The sequence below is a fragment of the Misgurnus anguillicaudatus genome, chromosome 17, assembly GCF_027580225.2.
Source record: "Misgurnus anguillicaudatus chromosome 17, ASM2758022v2, whole genome shotgun sequence".
NCBI classification, from domain to species: domain Eukaryota; kingdom Metazoa; phylum Chordata; class Actinopteri; order Cypriniformes; family Cobitidae; genus Misgurnus; species Misgurnus anguillicaudatus.
In genome coordinates, this window is record NC_073353.2 from 32,017,875 (window position 1) to 32,037,546 (window position 19,672).

General features: G+C 38.0%; 1 protein-coding gene across 5 annotated transcripts in view; it reads right to left on the bottom strand.

Moving 5' to 3' along the window:
• Window positions 1–488: 488 nt before the first annotated feature.
• The window catches only part of ikzf2 (IKAROS family zinc finger 2), a 35,506-nt gene continuing 16,322 nt past the window's right edge, over window positions 489–19,672 (bottom strand). For all 5 annotated transcript variants that reach the window (XM_055215649.2, XM_055215644.2, XM_055215648.2 and 2 more), the window contains 5 exons: window positions 18,555–18,746; window positions 13,828–13,995; window positions 8,602–8,739; window positions 5,451–5,579; window positions 489–4,461 (listed from right to left, as the gene is read on the bottom strand). In XM_055215649.2, coding sequence (XP_055071624.2) covers window positions 3,737–4,461; window positions 5,451–5,579; window positions 8,602–8,739; window positions 13,828–13,995; window positions 18,555–18,746 — 1,352 coding nt within the window. In that variant the 3' untranslated portion in view covers window positions 489–3,736. The remainder of the gene's footprint in view (window positions 4,462–5,450; window positions 5,580–8,601; window positions 8,740–13,827; window positions 13,996–18,554; window positions 18,747–19,672) is intronic.

Below are 19,672 nucleotides of genomic sequence, written 5' to 3' on the forward strand. Positions count from 1 at the left end.
CTCAAAATGATTCAATCGCATAACCCAGTGGCCACAGAAAAACATTAGTCAAACTTATGTGAAATTGATTCATTCTAATTTCAGCGATTAACAACAACACTGATTTGCAAAGTATGAGTCTGAATGTCTCATGCAGGTAATTCGGTTAAAATAAGAAACACAGTCATTCTTTATCACCCAGTAAATATAATATCAATCTCCGGCTTGTTTTTCCTGTAACACTGCGTGTGTTTGTTGGTGTGACATTCAGTCAGGCTGCTGAACAACTTTGCAAACCAGCGAAGGACAGTGTAAAGGAAAGAAACGGCCTTTGACTAAACCACAAGTCCTCTAAAAGGCCTCAGTCTATATAAGACAACACATCTACGCTCGGTAGAGAATCGAAAGAGTAATTCACACCAGAAACAATATAACACACATACACACACACACACACACACATTAAATAGACTCAGAGTTGAAAAGAAACAGACCGCCACAGCTTATGGTGATGACTGAGTTTAATGCAGAAAAGCCCATGCTTTAAAAACCAACATACAACGACACAATTTTCTCAACGTTACAAATTTCAACGTTTTATATCAATAAACCTGGTCTTGCTTGTAAGATTCATATATTTAAAAAATAAAAAATATATATTTATATATTTATAGATAGATTTGGATATCTGACGTTGGATTTTAAGTCACATATTATCAAACAATTCAATATAATTTCATATTTCCTAAACTTCCTTATAAATTCCGTTATTTAAGATTTTGACAACACTTTACCTGAGAAAACCCAAAAAAGCGAACCAACACACAGCAAAAGATAACCCCCTTTCAACATTTTAACCAAAATATACTGTATGTAATCCATACATTTGTTCACATGTTATAAAAATACACTGCAAACCTCTTTTTTGTACTGCTTGTAAGGTCCACAGTCCATAAGAACAGTTAAAAAACACTGCTCACTCACGAAAAATAGATATTTACACAGATGAGAAAATAGCAGTCCCATACACTTTAAGGTAAAAAGTGAAACCTGACTTTAGAGGGCCTTTCTCGTAACTTCAAGTACTCTGCGCTTATGTGGACTCATAAGAACACGCTTTGTTCGTGTTGTAAACATAGTTTTACATCAATGTGTCCTTCACCTTGTTCCTTTTTTTTTTGTTTTTTTTGGAAAAAAGTAAAATATACAATAAGGTATGATCATTTAAATGCCCTGGAATCGTGGAGCACATTCAGTGTCATGCCCGATGATCATGCCTGCATGTGACACCAACCGAATCGAATAAAATAAAAAACAAAAAACGCACAAGATATTCATGCTTCACAAATACAAATAAATTCTTCAAAACGTTCCAGGAATTAAGAGGCGGTGTGCGTGTGTGATATTTTCGCGTGTGAAAAAAAGCAAAACAACTTTTAAAAGAACATCATAAACGTTCAGACAATATGAATGCGTCTCTATCAGTGCTATTCGTCGTATTTTACCACAGAATGTTTAAAGGGCATATTCACAGTTGTTTGGGTTTTTCACAAAGCAATAAAGGCAGAAGCAAAGCTTTTCAAACGGTTTACAAAACTACAATAGGCACAGCAAAGTCTTATATAATGTTTTTAAAGCAAGATAGCGGTGTAAGGCTCTTTCAGAACTGACACAAAACGGCAAGGCGGAAAAGCCCATCAAATGTGCAAAAGGAGATTTTGACAGTCGTGAAGGCTGTGATGAGCCGTCCACATTCATTAAAGCTCGATTTATGGGTTGTGCTACAGAGTGCTTATGTAATTTTAAACAATATTTACAGATAACTAAGAAAGAGGTAACAGAAACGAAAATTCAAGGGGTAGTTTACCCAAAAATGAATCATTTACTCACACTAATTTTTTTCTAAACCTCCAAATTTCCATTTTAAATTGGTAACCAAACAGTATTGGAGCACCATTAACTTCCATAGTATTTTTTTTCTACTATGGAAGTCAGTGGTGTTCCTATTTCCCCACTGATTACAAATATCCTCCAGCAGGTTTCGATCAATTTTTACTTTTGACTAAACTACCCCTTTAACAGGTAAATATTTTAAAAAGCTGATATCAACAATTGTAAAGACGGTAGTTAACAATTCTCAAAAAGTTTGCCATGCTTGATGCAGAAAAGTACAAAGGTTGGGGGGGGGATAATAAGATAAATAACCACATTTGTATCTGTCGAAGCTTCCAAGCGATGAAATCTCTCCAATCTTTTGACATCTATTAACTCAAAAACGTATTTGTCACGCCATCTGATTTTAAAGATCTGCTTTGTTCTGTTAACTAACCGAAACTCGCTCAGGTCGCGTGTTGTTTACTTCTCTGCGTTCAAATAAAATGCGCTTTCTAACCAGAAGCTAACCAAAACTCTACGTGCATATTTCAGAAGCCCTGTGAAAGTTTAATAACACGTTATTTTGTGGCAGGCGTGTGTATTGAAAATAGACTTTGTGCAATACGAAAATAAAAAAGAAGTCCTATTATTCAAGATGATTGTTCAAAGACAGTGATGAGGCATTTGGTCTGAAGGCTGAATGAAATTCGGCGATTTCACTCAAAGGTATATGGCAACCCTGTTGTTAAAGCATGTTAATATAAGTGAAACTACATATGCAGCAGGTTATATACGGTATACATATCGATACTGCGACTGCTGAATCATACATACGATGACAATATAGTATTCAGTGACTATAGCTAAACTGCACTCTGACCTTTGTTTGCTTTATCAATAGCATGAAAATAGCAGATTTTTGCCCAAGGCCTCAAGCTAACAGTGCAAAAACAGGTTTATCAAGGCATGTGCTTGCTTTCAGCCAAGTGCATATTAAGCGCATGAGACGACAGACAACAGCAGCAAAAGACGGCACGCGAAACTCATCTGTCTTCATCTGATAGTTTTTTCGTGTCCCCCATTAAGATCTGCGAGACACAGTGGAGATTGTCGATAACGCTTCATCAAATTCTGTCCGAGTTGTTGTATCAACCCACAGCACTTCTTTTGAGATGCTATCATCGCATAAAAAATAATAAAAAAGATGTATTATTAATGAAAACTCACGAGTTTGTCTGGAACTTGAAAGAAAGGGAATGGCTGATAAAGAAAGATAAAAAATACTCCATAAAAAGGCAAATTGTGCCATTCAAAACATCAGCAAGGCACTGAGAAGCCACAGCAGCATGAAGCCATGAATACAGTCTTTTTTTGTTCGTTTTTCACTACACTAAGTATTATTTAGTTCTTGAGTGACGTCCTTTGTTCGGTTTACCTGTAAAATTGATCATGGTCCATGAAACAGGAGCGACAGCATGCGTTGAGGTACTCCGAAAAATACAGACAACAAAAGGTCAAGAACTTCACAACTTAGGGTAACATATAGCTGCTCTGCTGGAAGATTCAGTACATACACAACAATCAAAAAACAAACATAGGGAATGTCTATATAGGGGGATTAAAAATAAGGCTAACAAATGCTGCTTTAACAAACACCAACACGTTGGCTGTCGTCTGCCCCAACAAACATTAAGGCAGGGTGAACGAGCCAAAACAAAACATTCACATCATAAACGTACTCATCCCCTCACCACAACAAAAAATCTTCAAACAGCTCCATTTCTATTGGACCCAAACCTTCATATATCTGTTATATGGTGCTCACATAATGCTTCAGGTGAGCGTTTTTGCCTCCTTACATGCCGCCCTGTGTTCGGGGCTCTTAGCGAAAGGTGTGTTCCCCACGGACGATGTGCGAGGAGAACTCGTAGCGATCTTTGCTGCAGTGGCCGCAGATGTTGCACTCCAATGGGTCTCTGTAACCGTGGCAACCCATGTGGATGGTATACATGACGTGGTCCAGGAACAGAACGCGGCAGTGCTCGCACTGGAACACCCTCAGCTCCTGCCCCTCGCGTCCGAAGACCCGGACTCCATCCCTCGGGGCGATGCGGGTGGCGTCGATCGCCCTGCCTTCCTCCGACCTTCCGAAACCAGGGCTGGATCTGGACCTGGCGTTGATACTGAGCTTGTCCCGAGGGCTGCTCCGTGCCGAATCGGCCGAATCCTGCCCGCTGTTGCACGGTGACCCGTCTCGGGCTGACTGCGGATTCTTGGGTCTGACCAATGAGATCGCTCCATTGGTCGGGTGGGGGAACTCATGGTTAGGGTGGGGCAAATGAGGAGCCTCGCGGCTGCTGGGGCGGTCCATGCGCGGTCCCAGTGGGTAGACGGGATGGAAGAGAGGGTTCACCATGGGTACCACCTCAGCCATGGATAGGGACGGGTGGTGGACCACAGGCCTTAGGGATTCAGAACCCAGGTAGTTGATGGCATTACTAATAGCATGGTCTATCATTTGGACTTGCATCATCTCAGCTTCTTTCTCATACTTTAGGCCCATCTCATAGTTCAGCTCGGGGTACGAATAGCGAACCATTTTTTCACCTTAACAAACAATAAAACACACGTTAACACCCGCAAAGTTTCCATTGCGATAAACAAATCTACTTCATCTACTTAACCAAGCAATTTACTGTAAGATGAAAATAAAATCTACTGCAGTGAAAATACTGTTACTATGTTTTTTCTAGCATTAATGATGGAAAGCCCCGTTTTGGAGACCAGAGTGCGAAAATTTAACCCCTGCATAATATGGATGCGGTAAGCTGCTCTGGCGTACTCAGTAAAAGCAATGGCAAAGTTACAGGTGTGCAAAAACCACAGAATGAAAAAAACAACAACTCCTACTCAAAACTTTTTTTTCTCTCTTTCACTTTAATACTTTTTGCAGATATTACATGCAGCCTTCAAAATTCAAAGCATCTTCGATTGTTCATTTTAATGCTCTATTTTATCTTATAAGGAAATGTAGCATTATAAACCAAAAAACACGCAGCACAAAAAAATCTGAATGACTTACTAAATACCCATAATCCAGTTTAACCAGATGCTGAGCATTAGTATAATAATAATAATAATACGCTACAATTATCATTCTTAGCAGCACAAGCAAGCTGTCTTTTAAAGACTGCACCTTGCTCACAAAATTTCAACATTAATAAACATCTGATTCAGGTGTCTGGATCGCTCCGGTGGAGCGATGCTCGACAGTCACAGCAAATTATCCCAAACTGCTATAATCTGGTGCATCTTAAAAAATGTAACCTGCAAGACGGGAATCGGCCCGTGCAAAGTACATGATTTCAAATCAGGAGACGATAGCGATAAACTACACTAGTGATTCTGAGTACGTTCCCACGCAGCGTTATCACCGCGTCCACACTTATAACAGTGACTGCATGTGTGAGGTTGAATCACATTCGGTTTTTTAAACCATGTGACCTGCCTACATTCATTAGCACCACTAAAACTTTGAAGATCAATGTGTTGCATACAGTAGATTCAACCACACTTTCTGCTGAGGTGACACTCACCCACAAACTTCTGTGGCGTGGTACTCTTCCGTTTACCTACATTCCCCTGCAATCTTTCAATTACAGGAGGCCGGTCGAACGCTGCCATGCCAGCCGAATCCAGAGGTCTCTGGTCCTTCTGAACTTCTCCTGAGAAAACAGATAAGATTTAGGTTACACCACAAGTTCTTGGTGCAGTAATATAAATACACAGCGTTGGTGTTGGCTTTTATAACTAAAAGCTAAATTAATTGCGTTAACAGCGCAAAATGTCATGGGTTTGAACACACATAGTGATAAAAATGTATACCTTGTAATGCATTTTTATGGTTCAAAAGTTTTTGGGGGTTTTATTTTATAACCCTGTAACAAAGTTTTTTTCCGAGCTTGACCTGACAACAAGAATTTTTTTTTCTAATAAAACCTACTTCCACCCCAAACCCCAACCAGAGGCGTCATGCCTATTCAAACTGAGGGGGCACTTGCCCCCTTGGTTTTTTTGAGCCAAATGGATTTTGCATGCAACCTCAAAATCAAAGCGGCGTCCATTAATCTGTTATTTGTCAATATTATCAATTCTGTGCTGCATCCTTGTCACTTTTCGCTGTTTTGATTGTGTTATATTACTTTATTCTGGTGGCAGGCGCTGCAGACAGCGCAGTCGCAGACTTCGTTAGCGTCCGAGCGTGCTCACGGGATCTTTGCTGTTACTGCTGCATTTTGCTATCTGACAAATTAAAACGTGTAAGAAACGCTCACATTTCCAAACCCCAGAACAGTAATGTCCAGTTAACCTCCTCTGTGTAGAAAATGTATGGTTTACATTGTGAAAGTCTCGACGTTATATTAGTATATTTCTAGATTCATCTTCTTGGTACAACGCCAAAGTTCGCCAGAGTTCACGGGGCGCGGAATCACACATGCTCATAGACGAGATAAAATTTGATGTAATAAGTTCCTCTAATAATTTTATCTACACATTTTTTTTAAATCATTTTTAAACATTAAAATCATAATCACGTGGCTATAGCTTATTTCATTTTCATTGTTTATATACTTTATGGATTTAAAATTACATTAATTTTATAGAATAATGCAGTTGCTGTGCAAAATGCATTAATGACACTTAAATAAATAAAACATGCTGTTTCAGATGTAAATATGATACCAATATGTAATTATTCCAATTGAATATTTGATATGAAAGTTAGTCAACACTTTTATTTTGGAGGTTTTTGCATGAAAGCAGTGGTGTTCAGATTGTTAGAAATGTAAGTGCTATTGAAAAGACTGAAAGCTCTATAATATTTCGTTTGATGTCTGTGCATGAACAAATTTCTGTGAGCTGTGCAAACTGTGCCCCCTTAAAAAAAAAGAAAAAATAGTGCATGACGCCCCCAACCCTAACCATAAATTAACCCTAAAACCAGCGGGAAATGATAAGTAAAAAACAATGGTCTAGAAGCAGCTAATCCTGGTTGTAAGCTTGAGCTTGAAACAAACTGTGAACTTGTTTCTGAAATCCGATTGGTTGATTAAAATGTTGTCCTAGGGTCAACAAAAATGTTGCCATGAGGGCACCAACCACTTCAGGAGAGATTGATTACCATTTTAATTACAATAATTTGACCAATAATATCATGGTTAATCTACAGGTATGGCCTCCAAAGTGTGACAATGATAAATGTGCGATTATTATTTGTGGTAATCATGGCTAATATAGTAAAACCATGGTGAATTTTCATGTAAAAGTGGCCATTACAGCAAACCCAATGATGTGTTTATGTCCGATATAATTAAAATAATTAAAAACAAACACCTCCAAACACTTTAAACTGTTACAGATTTGCAATACTTAAACAATAAAGCTGTGGAGAATTAATCTCTCGTGTCAAGTTTAACCTCCTAAGATATGGATGGACATCACATTTTTTTGTTGTTTGCACCATAATACTTAATTCTATGTAACTGGACCCTGTTGTACACAAATGTGGACAATTATACTGCTTCATGTTCTAAGAAAAATATTTGGTTATTTTTTTTATAGGTTCAACCTAACCCCAAAATGGCTGGAAGAAATCTGAATAAAAGACAAACCAAAGCTCGGGTCTTGGGAGGTTAATGCACGTCTGCTGAACTAATAGCAGTACAAAACACAGACATGAACTTTTATGAATTAACCATAAAAATCAAACAACAACACAAGCTTCCACCCCTGTCCAACCTCCATATCCACCGAATGACACAAGAAAGATATGAACAAACCGAATCACCTAATACCTGTGGACTGATGGAGGGTTTTATCTCCTTGGTCAATGTGAACAAGTTTTTTTTTTTTAAATCTATGCAATAATAAAATAAATAAAGTATCTGTATAACAACTCGCTGGGACTATTGATTATAGTGGGCAAGGCTATAATCGGGACACGCTAGATGTGCATATTTATAAAAATGCTGACTGTGATCGCTGCTAGACTGGTTGTGTTGTGTGTTTTTGATTCACTCTTATGAACAGGTTCATAAGAGTAATTTGTTCAGACTTTTACTACAGAAAGACATGCTTTCATGGCATTGTTTCCTAGTACATTGTCTTTTCTTCTCATCACATAAAAGTGTGACTGCTGCAAACCTGATCAGGAAACTGTGTACACTTTAATTTTACACACTTGAAAACCAATGCATTGGCACCGGATACAAATCTTAAAAATAAAGGTGTTATAATGGGCTCTTCATAGTGATGCCACAGAAAGACCATATCTGCCCCCCCCCCAAAAAAAAAAAAAACATTTATTTTTTACCTTTCTTTTACTACAAAGAACCTGTAGGGCAACCGAGTGATGATGTGGACATTAATGGTTATCTGCACCCCGAGCAAGAAACCGCAAGAGAATTTATTTTTAAGTGTGGGGTGGCAGTGCTTTATTTAGGGTTGCAGTTTCTTTTTAACATTCTAATGCTTTTGATTATTTATTAATTTAAAGCAGAAATTAGTTTAAAAACTGACTTTAACTAGGAACTGTATTACAGCATAACGCAAATAAAATAAATAAGTAGCTTCCAAGGAACACACCCGAGGAACATCACAACAACAAACAATTTCACAAGAAGTCATAGTTATTCTCAATTAATGAAGTGCAAAACATTCTCAATGAAGTATGCATGAACCACACACCTGGATAGGGGCCAGGATTGGAGGCGGAGTCCATGCCGGCGCCCTGCAAGTAATTATGACACCGTTCTTTGTGCTCCTCCAATGACGTACGCTGTTTGTAGCTCCGCCCACAGTAGTTGCACTTGTGTGGTTTGCCCACTGAAAGAGACAATCAGAGAACAGAAAAATAAGCATTAGGAGGCAAAACAACTCATTCAGACCGCTCACACAACCGAGTTTCACTCTCTGACTGAGTAACCCTGTGAGTGGGCACGTTCAGAATTTGCGATGATGCAACCCCAGGGCGAGATGTCTCGAGCAGAAGATACCGATCGAGACGTCGAACCATGCAAAGAAACAACCCCGCACACAAATAAACCACTACAACACGATAGTAGCCGCGCGTAACATCTACATCGATCTGCTGTTGGCACCACGCTCAGTCAAGCCACAAGCGATCGCTTGGAAAGTCTCTGAACAATAAGCAGAAAAAAGAAGGAGTGTTTCTTCTCAACCGGATAAGGTGTGAAGTGATTCACCGTCTCGGTTCCACTAAGACTAGGTCAGTGCAAGGGACCAAACCTCCAAACAAAGAAGAAGCTATAGGAACAAGCACCGTGTCCTTCCACCGTGGGCAGAGGAGAGTACGAAGGTGGCTGTGAAGGTTTAGCCTCCAGAAACAGAGGCCGTGCCCTGCGAGTTTTCCAGTAGCTAATGGAACGCTTCTTTCATTGATTCATTTCACGTTTCATTCACAGATCGACTGATTCATTCAACTATCCGTCATGTTTTCTGATTCAGTCATCGGCATGGAGTCGGAACGCAGCCCACCGTTACCTCTCCTCTTTTCTGTTATGTCAGCCAAAACCCCGATCGAATTCAATATAGGGCCTGCTTTAAGCTCTGTGGTCAATTCTCTGGTGTAAGGGACTTTCAGAATTGTTCATAAAGAGCTCGGCAGCGAAACGAGCTTGACTCATACTCCATGCGAGCAGTTAACCAGTCTTCTGCTGCACGTGAGAAAATAGTGAACATTCACACCTGTTACTAGCAAGCCTGTGGGATTACCTGTAAAGCGTGCCAATTGTAAAAATACCCCAGACACATTTCAGTAACCCTCTTCAAAGCACTGTAGTGCTTTCAGTCTGAAGCAAAGAGTGAAAGTGAGACAGCTACTGAACAAGACTGTATAAAGTGACCTTTCACATGTATGCATGTTGAGTAACACACCTCACCAATTCTGTGGGAAAAAAGAGGGATTGCATATGTCGGTAATGGCTGACTCAAAAAATCAACTTTTGGTTTGCTTGCAGATGTTTATATTATGTATTCATCATGTATCATCTTTCCATTAGTTTACGCTCTTAAAAATGCTGGGTTATTTTTAACCCATCAGGGTTGGGTCAAAAAGAAACAAAACCAATTTGCTGGGATAATTAACCCAGATAATGCCTATATTTTACTCAAACAACCCAGCATAAGGTGGGATTTGGTCCTTTTTCACCCGAATGCTGGGATGAAAAAAACCTAGCATTTAAAATACTAGGTTGTTTTAACCCACGGTTGTGTGTCAGACACTGCAGGGTTAAAATGACCCAACGTTTTATTGGTTATTGTTAATCAGCAGTGTGGTCTATCCAATAGGATTAGTCAATTTTCTTTTAAAAAATCCAGATAATTTACTCACCACCATGTCATCCAAAACGCTGACGTCTTTCTTTGTTCAGTCGAGAAGAAATTATGTTTTTTGAAGAAAACATTCCAGGATTTTTCTCATTTTAATGGACTTTAATGGATCCCAACACTTATTAGTTCCAATGCAGTTTAAAATTGCAGTTTCTCTAAACGTTCCCAAATGAAGCTTAAGGGTCTTATCTAGCGAAACGATTGTCATTTTTGACAAGAAAAATATGCACTTTTAAACCACAACTTCTCGTCTATCTCATGTCCTGTGACGCGCCAGCGCGACCTCACGCAGTACGTCATCACGTCAAGAGGTCACGGATGATGTATGCGAAACTACGCCCCATTGTTTACAAGTGTGGAGAAAGAGGACCGTTCCGATGGTGTTGTATGTCGAATGATACTAATTAATGTCTTTGTGTCAGTTTATTGTTTAAAATGGTCCGCAAATGTCCGTTTCATATATGTGACACGTGACCTTTCGACGTCATTACGCAATTACGTGAGGTCGTGCTGGCTCGTCACAGGACCAGCAATAGACGAGAAGTTGTGGTTTAAAAGTGCATATTTTTTATTTTTCTTGTAAAAAATGACAATCGTTTTGCTAGATAACACCTTGGGGTCCATTAAAGTCCATTAAATTGAGAAAAATCCTGGAATGTTTCCTTAACTCTTTCACCGCCAGCGTTTTTTAAAAAAGTTGCCAGCCAGCGCCAGCGTTTTTCATGATTTTCACAAAAGTTTAATGCCTTCCAGAAAATGTTCTTCTTTAAATATATAAACATTCAATATACCAAATGAAAGAACAGACCCTCTGCTTTAAAACAAAAAAACCCGTTTCATCCTACCTTCAGTGGTTCTTTTGTAATCAGCTTTTGAATATGGGTAGGTTTCTGCAAAAATACCACATTTTGAGATATCTCGTCAATGGCGGTGAAAGAGTTAAAAAACATAATTTCTTCTCGACTGAACAAAAAAAGACAACAACATTTTGGATGACATGGTGGTGAGTTTTTTTTTTTAAATGGACTAATGCTTTAAAACAACCCCTAGCACTTTTAGAGGCTAATTTGTTTATTTTCTAATTTCAAAATCATTTGATGCTAAACTTAAATCTAAAACGTCATTATATTTATACTGAAATTATCAAGCACACTTTTATAAATGTATATTTAAGACACCCGAAACCTCTTTAATGACTAATAACTAAGTCATTAATGGGAATTCTCATCACGCGTCAACTTTAAAGATTACTTGATAACCCGACCTCTTGTGAACTTGGGTTTCGATGTAGTTGTGTAAATGTCAGGTAGTCAGGGGATGTAGGGTTCAAGAATCTTTATATGTCAGTGTATCTTTATATGACTGTATTAGAAACATTTCACTTGGTAAAAGAGTCATTTGTGGTCACACTTTCAATATTTCTAATAAACAGGAGGTTTTTGGAATTTGGATGTCTGCATCGTGCACCAGAAATGGTTTAGTGATGACATTTGGAAGGATATGTGCATCCAGACGTACAAATCTGCACTATAAATGGATACAAAAAAAAGAAGTGATATGTTTGGTTCAATGAACTGTTAAGACACCTGCAAACTGTAAAGTCTGGGACAAACAATCATGCTAATACGCATTGGAAAGAAACACGTGACCTTTTATAAACAAAAATCTCCGAATTTGCCTAAATCCGGATGAGCTGTTCCCGACCCTTCGACTTCTTGTGGCAAAGTTTGGACGATTCAGAAAAAAAAATCCCTGCCTAAGCATTTATTCAAATGCAAATACATGCAGATGGCGTTAAAGCCCTCTAAACCGCATCCATTCGGGTTGAAAACAGGAAGCTGTGCTATGGGGATGACATTTCATTTCAAGTAACTGCCTATCAATTGTAGTGCATCAGCACAAGTACCTAACTTACTCAACACGCACCATCTTAAAACATCAACTGTGTAAATCGGATGACAAAGGTACCAAAAACAGCCAAGTCAAACAGAGGCAAATTCATCAACATAATGACACACACCTAAAACCGTGAAGGAATATATGATGTTTCAGTTTCATCTTTTACAAAACAGCTGAAACAAGTCTGTGGCGTGCATGCGAACGTATTGGACTGTCGGTGAACCATTGGCTGGCTGATATTATGTTTGCATGTTTTGCTCCCTTTCTTAACCGTTTGTCACCAATCCCCCTATTGCCAGAAGCTAAAACGGGAAGAGTCCTTTCACGTGGCGCTCCTTAAACAAGAAGCCGTCGGACCTGCTGAGTTCCTCGCATTCTTCTCCATCTGAGGTGGCTGATGGGAAGGCACACGGTCATTAATGGGTGGGGACAGACAACATTGTTGCTATTACTCATTAAAATGACTCGAACTACAACGTAACGTGTCTCACGCTGTGGTAGATCAGACCTTTCTTGTGGTGTCTCCTGGTGATGCCTATGGAAAAGGATATGCGAATGATCTATTACATCTCATTGGCCACAAATATTGACATGCTCAACATTGTAAGTTCGGTGAGATAGCTGTGTGCGTAGGCTTCGGTGGTAAAAGCTTTCTCATTGACATTTGATAGCAATATGATAGACCACAACACACATCCACCACGCATTTTGCATAGTTAGCTGTTTAAATGATGGAGGATCGACACCATTAGTCAAAAATTTGGACACACCTACCTGTTCTTACTCACATTTAAGTTTTTTCAAAGAAATTACCTTTTCCCTAGATTACAGCTCTGTGCGTTTTCTCAAACAACATCATGAGGTGGAAATTTCCATGTATGCCAAGCAAATGTCCTTCACTATCCAATCCAAATCATTATCTATATCAAAACTAATTATAATTTTCACCAAAAATTTAGTCCACCGTGTGGCTGCTAGTCTGCGTGCAAACAAAAGCATGCGGTGGTCATCATCTCTCCCATTACGACCATCTGAAACCAAAGCTGTGTTTTTAAGTAATATTTCAAGACATGCTGCCCACGAAAAACAGGACACCACAGACATCAGCTGCCTGGCCTAAAAACTGCACTATCCCTGCACACAGAGATCAGAGCAGCAAAACAGGAAATGACAAAAAACGAGAAAATATAACACGATTAGAGCGATAGGCCGGTCCTGTTCCTCTCCTTATTCATTCTAACAAGTCCGTCCCTGAGTGACAGCTCGTGAAGTCCCGAAGTGAGCGCTGATGGTATCGCCTGACCTGGATCTTTAACATTGAGGACTAGACATCTGATGGTGAGCTGATATGAAAGTGGGTTAGAGACTGCTGCTTCACCAAAGTGACATTTCCCTTTGGTTGACAGAGAGCGTTTCCTCTGGCTTGCAGGCAACACAACAGCTAAGAGTGTCCTAAGAGGCCTAACCACAGCGCTTACTAGATTGTCTGTTCACGTCCCTCCGAGCCGACCCGGGTAAGCTCAGAACAGGACAGATGTGGTTGCTTTTTCCAGAATATGTCAGCTGTGGTCACAGAACCGCAATAATTTATCTATGTCACATAATAATGTCAAACTACCACCCGGACGCGAATGAATATCTCTCCGTAAACAAATGTCTGACCTGAGTGGGTGCGCAAATGTCCGGTGAGAGCGTCACGCCGACGGCATGCGTAGTTGCAGAAAGGACATTTGAAGGGCTTCTCTCCCGTGTGCAGCTTGATGTGTCTCAGCAGGTTACCCTTTTGAGTAAACGAAACTCCACACTGGTTACACTGGAATGGCCGCTCACCTGATGGATAGAGAAAAAAGTAATTATACATAACGTATATACACGTTGCAAAAGTGCAGAGATGTAATTTTTTTCCCTTTCAGTCTCTTTTAGTCTGTAAATACTTACAAATTAATTAGACCATCACCCAATGTAAGGTTTGCACCATAGCTGCCCTAAACTAACATATTGTTAGTTGGTTACAGAAATAATGTTTCTGTAATGGTTAAAGTCGCAAAGTTTCTTTTAAGTTGTTTTAGTCTTTTATGTTGTTTCATGTGTTTTGTAGCCCTTGCAGGTCATTGAATTGATGTAAAGTGCGCAATAAATAAAATATATTATTATTATTATTATTATCAATTTAATTGAAATGCAAAAACTGTATTTTTTAAATATTGGAGCATTTTTTACAAATTAAAAAAAATCATGTGTCCTCATAATCTTTAATCAAAAATGCAAATCTCCTTCTCTACTTGAAGCGATTTTCTCTTTACCTCCGGTCATATGGAATGGCAGGTGGGCCGGGTCCGGGAAAATCGCAGCAATTAGCAATTAGCAACATGACTCAACTTTCAACGATCCAATCAATCAACAAACGAATTAAAGTCCAGCCCCACCTTTTTTTCATTTCAGAAGCCATTTCACTTGGATATACGTCACCATGGGGAAAATAATTTTTTATGTTTCTGTAATGGTTAAAGTACCAATATAATTGAAATGAAAAACTGCAATTTTTAAATATTGTGGCATTTTTTACAAATAAAAAAAAAAGAATGTGTCCTCATAATTTTTAATCAAAAATGCAAATCTCCTCCTCTCCTTGAAGCGATCTCTCTTTACCTCCGGTCATAGGGTATGGCAGGTGGGCGGGGTCCGGGAAAATCGCAGCAATTAGCAATTAGCAACATGACTCATCTTCCAACGATCCAATCAATCAACGGATGAATTCAAGTGCAGCCCTACCTTTTTTATTCATTTCAGGAGCCATTTCACTTGGATATACGTCACCATGGGGAAAATCGTTTTTTATGTTTCCTAATGGTTAAAGTCGCAATGTCATTGAAATGAAAAACTAATTTTTTAAAATATTGTGGCATTTTTTACAATAAAAAAAAATGTGTCCTCATAATCTTTAATCAAAAATGCAAATCTCCTCCTCTAATTGAAGCGATCTCTCTTTACGTCCGGTCATATTGTATGGCAGGTGGGCGGGGTCCGGGAAAATCGCAGCGATTAGCAATTAGCAACATGACTCAACTTCCAACGATCCAATCAATTAACGGACGAATTCAAGTGCAGCCCTACCTTTTTTATTCATTTCAGAAGCCATTTCACTTGGATATACGTCACCATGGGGAAAATCTTTTTTTTTTATGTTTCCATAATGGTTAAAGTCGCAATGTAATTGAAATGAAAAAATGTAATTTTTGAATATTGTGGCATTTTGTACAAATTCGCAGCGATTTCCAGTTAGCAACTAGCAACATGACTCAACTTCCAACGATCCAATCAATCAACAAACGAATTAAAGTCCAGCCCCACCTTTTTTTCATTTCAGATGCCATTTCACTTGGATATACGTCACCATGGGGAAAATAATTTTTTATGTTTCTGTAATGGTTAAAGTGGCAATGTAATTGAAATAAAAAACTTTATTTTTAAAATATTGTGGCATTTTTTACAAATTAAAAAAAAGTGTCCTCATAATCTTTAATCAAATATGCAAATCTCCTCCTCTAATTGAAGCGATCTCTCTTTACAGTATGGCAGGTGGGCGTGGTCCGGGAAAAAAATCGCAGCAATTAGCAACTTGACTCAACTTCCAACGATCCAATCAATCAACTCACGAATTCAAGTGCAGCCCTACCTTTTTTATTCATTTCAGATGCCATTTCACTTGGATATACGTCACCATGGGGAAAATAATTTTTTATGTTTCTGTAATGATTAAAGTGGCAATGTAATTGAAATGAAAACTAATTTTTAAAAATATCGTGGCATTTTTTACAATAAAAAAAATGTGTCCTCATAATCTTTAATCAAAAATGCAAATCTCCTTCTCTAATTGAAGCGATCTCTCTTTACCTCCGGTCATATTGTATGGCAGGTGGGCGGGGTACGGGAAAAATCGCAGCGAATAGCAATTAGCAACATGATTCAACTTCCAACGATCCAATCAATCAATGGACAAATTAAAGTCCGGCCCCACCTTTTTCATTTCAGAAGCCGTTTCACTTGGATATACAGTACTGTGCAAAAGTCTTAGGCCACCACCACCATGTTTGTTGGTTAAGAAGTTTTAATGTCCATCCATATTTATTTTTTAATCTATTTTACTAAGATACAACCAGAAAATACAGGAAATATGTAAAAAAAATGTAAAAGTTTTTTTCAGGACTAAATGTCATCTTTAGGCATCGCCGATGTTTAGTGTGACCGCTCTGGGCACTAAAGATATCTTGAGCAGACTGACGTAAAAATACTAATTTCTTTCAAATTAGAAATTAGGATTTAATTTTATTTAGGTTTAAGAGATCCTGCAGTTTCCTGCTATTGCTCAAGTGCAAGGGGAGTTTACCCTAAACACTTGAAACACATTAGTTTTGTTGTATACAGTTTTTAATACTATATACACATTTCCTGTATTTTCTGGATGTATTCTATTAAAGAGACTGAGAAACAATTAAATATGATCACTATAAGATTGCAAAAACAACAAATCTAATTCTGGCATGGTGGTCTTTTGCACAGTACTGTACGTCACCATGGGGAAAATAAGACAATCACTACTTCCATTTCATGGCGACTTAAACCAAACAGTATGCATTCTTTAGTCTTTAGTCACAGTTGTATTTCTAATGCTATAAAATGAATAATTATTGTTATCCATGAATTTAAAAAATGCTGAAAAAATAGTAAAGCACTTTGTTTTTATTTTTATTCAGATGCCCAATTACAGTTATTTACTTGCAGTCCTTAATAGAAAAAAGCTTTAATGGTTAAATGTTATGCTTGAATCATTTCTGACTTCTAAGAACAAGTTGAATGTGCCGCCTCACATGTGGGTATAAAACACAAATTCAAAATGGTGAAATGTCAACTTTCTGAAAAGAAAAGAGTCCACATTAAAGCACTTCACGATCTTGGATAGTCATTGAGACGAACAAAGACTCTTTGAATCAGGTGGTTTAATAAATTTGTTAAGCACTGTATATATATATATACACATACACATACTGCAGTCTTACCAAGGTAGCTGTCTATAAATAGACCGTCTACCACAGCACATAAAACCACTGCTTATTTTCAATCCGAGCCGTGCGATATATAAAATATATGAATGTTTCCATTATTATAATAAAGGGTTTTTAAATTAGACATCAAGTTTCTTTAATAAACATGTATTTCGTTAACGTCTCCAATAGTTTCTTTCTAATGAAACCATGTGACTTCCGTCATGACATTTAAACCACTACTGTTGAAGTTTTTCCTTGTTGAAGGCGGACTCAAAGACAAGCTTTCACATTTTCTCTTCTACGATAAGACACGATCTGTTTAGCTTTTGTTGTCGTCTTAAATTCATTGGATTACTCATACATGAGTCCTGCGATGTACTGTAAGCACCTGCTCTAAATATAGCTCGACTCTCAATTAAAGGTTTGGTGAACACATTATCCATCATCTGTTTTGTCAACCCCACCTACTGTAGGTCAAAAGGATGCTGCCGTGACTCGATAAAGTCAAATTTGTTCTCATTGTGTGCCGAGATAAAGACTTGGAAAAGCGACACATGAGCCAGTCCTGTTATCGTGCCGTCAGGCGGTATCAGCGTCAGCCCTGGGCTTGGGAACAGGTTGTGGAAGATTCCTGGGATGTTTTCCCTGAGAATAATTCTTAACTATTGTCTACTTACTGAACAGCTACTCTCTCCACACCCTTTTAACACTGAAAAAGGAAGAACGCATGAGCGACAGACCTTGGTCACGGCAGAGTTTTGCCATTTTAATGGGAAGTCGGTGAAATGTTTTCTGTCGAAACTTACTGGAGAAGTGTCACAATGGATTGCGGCAAACGTTTAAACTGTGCATTGTTAGTTGTGTTTGTTTATTACATTGTCAGATTTAAACTGTGTTCTTTTTAAATAAGCTAAATCTGATCTTTTATCTTTTTAACACACTTTTTTGTTCCTGTAGATGAACTTAAGTGATAACACAATGACTTTACGCAACTATTGGAGTTGACTTTACACATCACACACGCCAATTTACACAACCAATGTAAAAGTGAAGCTAAAGAAATATTTATAAAAATATACACTATACGCTGTTAGAAAAAAAGTCCAAAGCTGTCATAAATGCTAATATGTAGCATTTAGGTATAGATATGTATACATTTGGTATCAATATGTACCCCTAAGGGAACTAATATGAACTCTTTAGATGCAAATATGTACTTTTTAAAAGGGTACCCCCTAGTGACAGCCGTTTTTTGACTTTTTTTGACCATGTAGTAAATTGTGACCTCCTATAAGTACTGAAATATGTTATCTAGACCTATTTCGAAATAAAACACGTATTTACCATTAGGCTGTCTTAGTCCTATTTCACTTTGTGCTTCTGTTCCTGGCCCAGCGTCTTGTATGTTGTTTGGACTGTCAATCATGGGGTCCTCCAATCCAGATCCTTCCTCCCCACTGTGCCCCGTCTCATCTGGACCAATCGGCCGCCTCTCCGTCTCCTCCTCAGTACCTTCCTCTTGTTTGATTGTAAGGGCTGTAAAACAATAAAAAATTTTTTTAGCAACATTATTCTCATTAAAGACACAATAAATCTGTTAAGCTATGAAAAAAACTCTTATAATCAAATGCAGAGCTTTGTAACTTTGTATAGACGGTTTCATCAGATGAATGTGCGGTCACGCAATTGCGTGTCTGGTCAGAACTTTACTTCTGGTTTATGTTTGTTTATTGGTCTGACTAGTTGCTAAACTGACCAAATACCTCGTCGAAAATATAAATGTTTTGGTTTCCTAGTGTACGTGTTGTTAATTTTGATTGTTATATAAATAAACTACTTTAAAAGGATTTATATTATATATTCTTAGCGGAGTTTACCGGAAGTTACGTGATGACCACGAAAGCCGCTTGTTTATGTTGTTACTGCTGAAACTGTCTATAGCACTTATATTCATATTACTGACTTATCCCTTTATTGCTGTTCATTCTTGTATATCCTTAGGAATAAAAGTGTCTGCTTAATGCCTGAATGTTAATGTAAAATCATGGGAAAATTACTTTTGTGTGGCTTAAGTGAAATAAAGTCTAGGCTGATTACATTAAAAATAGTAACTTTATAAATAAAATGTTGCAATGAGTACAATGAATTTACTTCATTTTAGTTTTTTTGCAGTAATATTTGTCAAGTAACACATATGTAAACAACATAAATCTACTTAACTAAGTGTGGTAACTGCAAAATTAAAAGATGAAACATAAACATCTTCTTAGTCTCAAAGATAAATGAACACTTAACAAGTCTTTCTTTTTAGTTTTAAAAAAAGATAAAATAGCAGTTTCAAATTTTACTCCAAATGCAGTACCATGCAAAGCATGCTGGTAACTACTAATCTAATGCTTAGTTAGTTATGTCTACTGAAATCATTCATGTAGTTTCAACACAAAATTATTAGGTTAATTTCC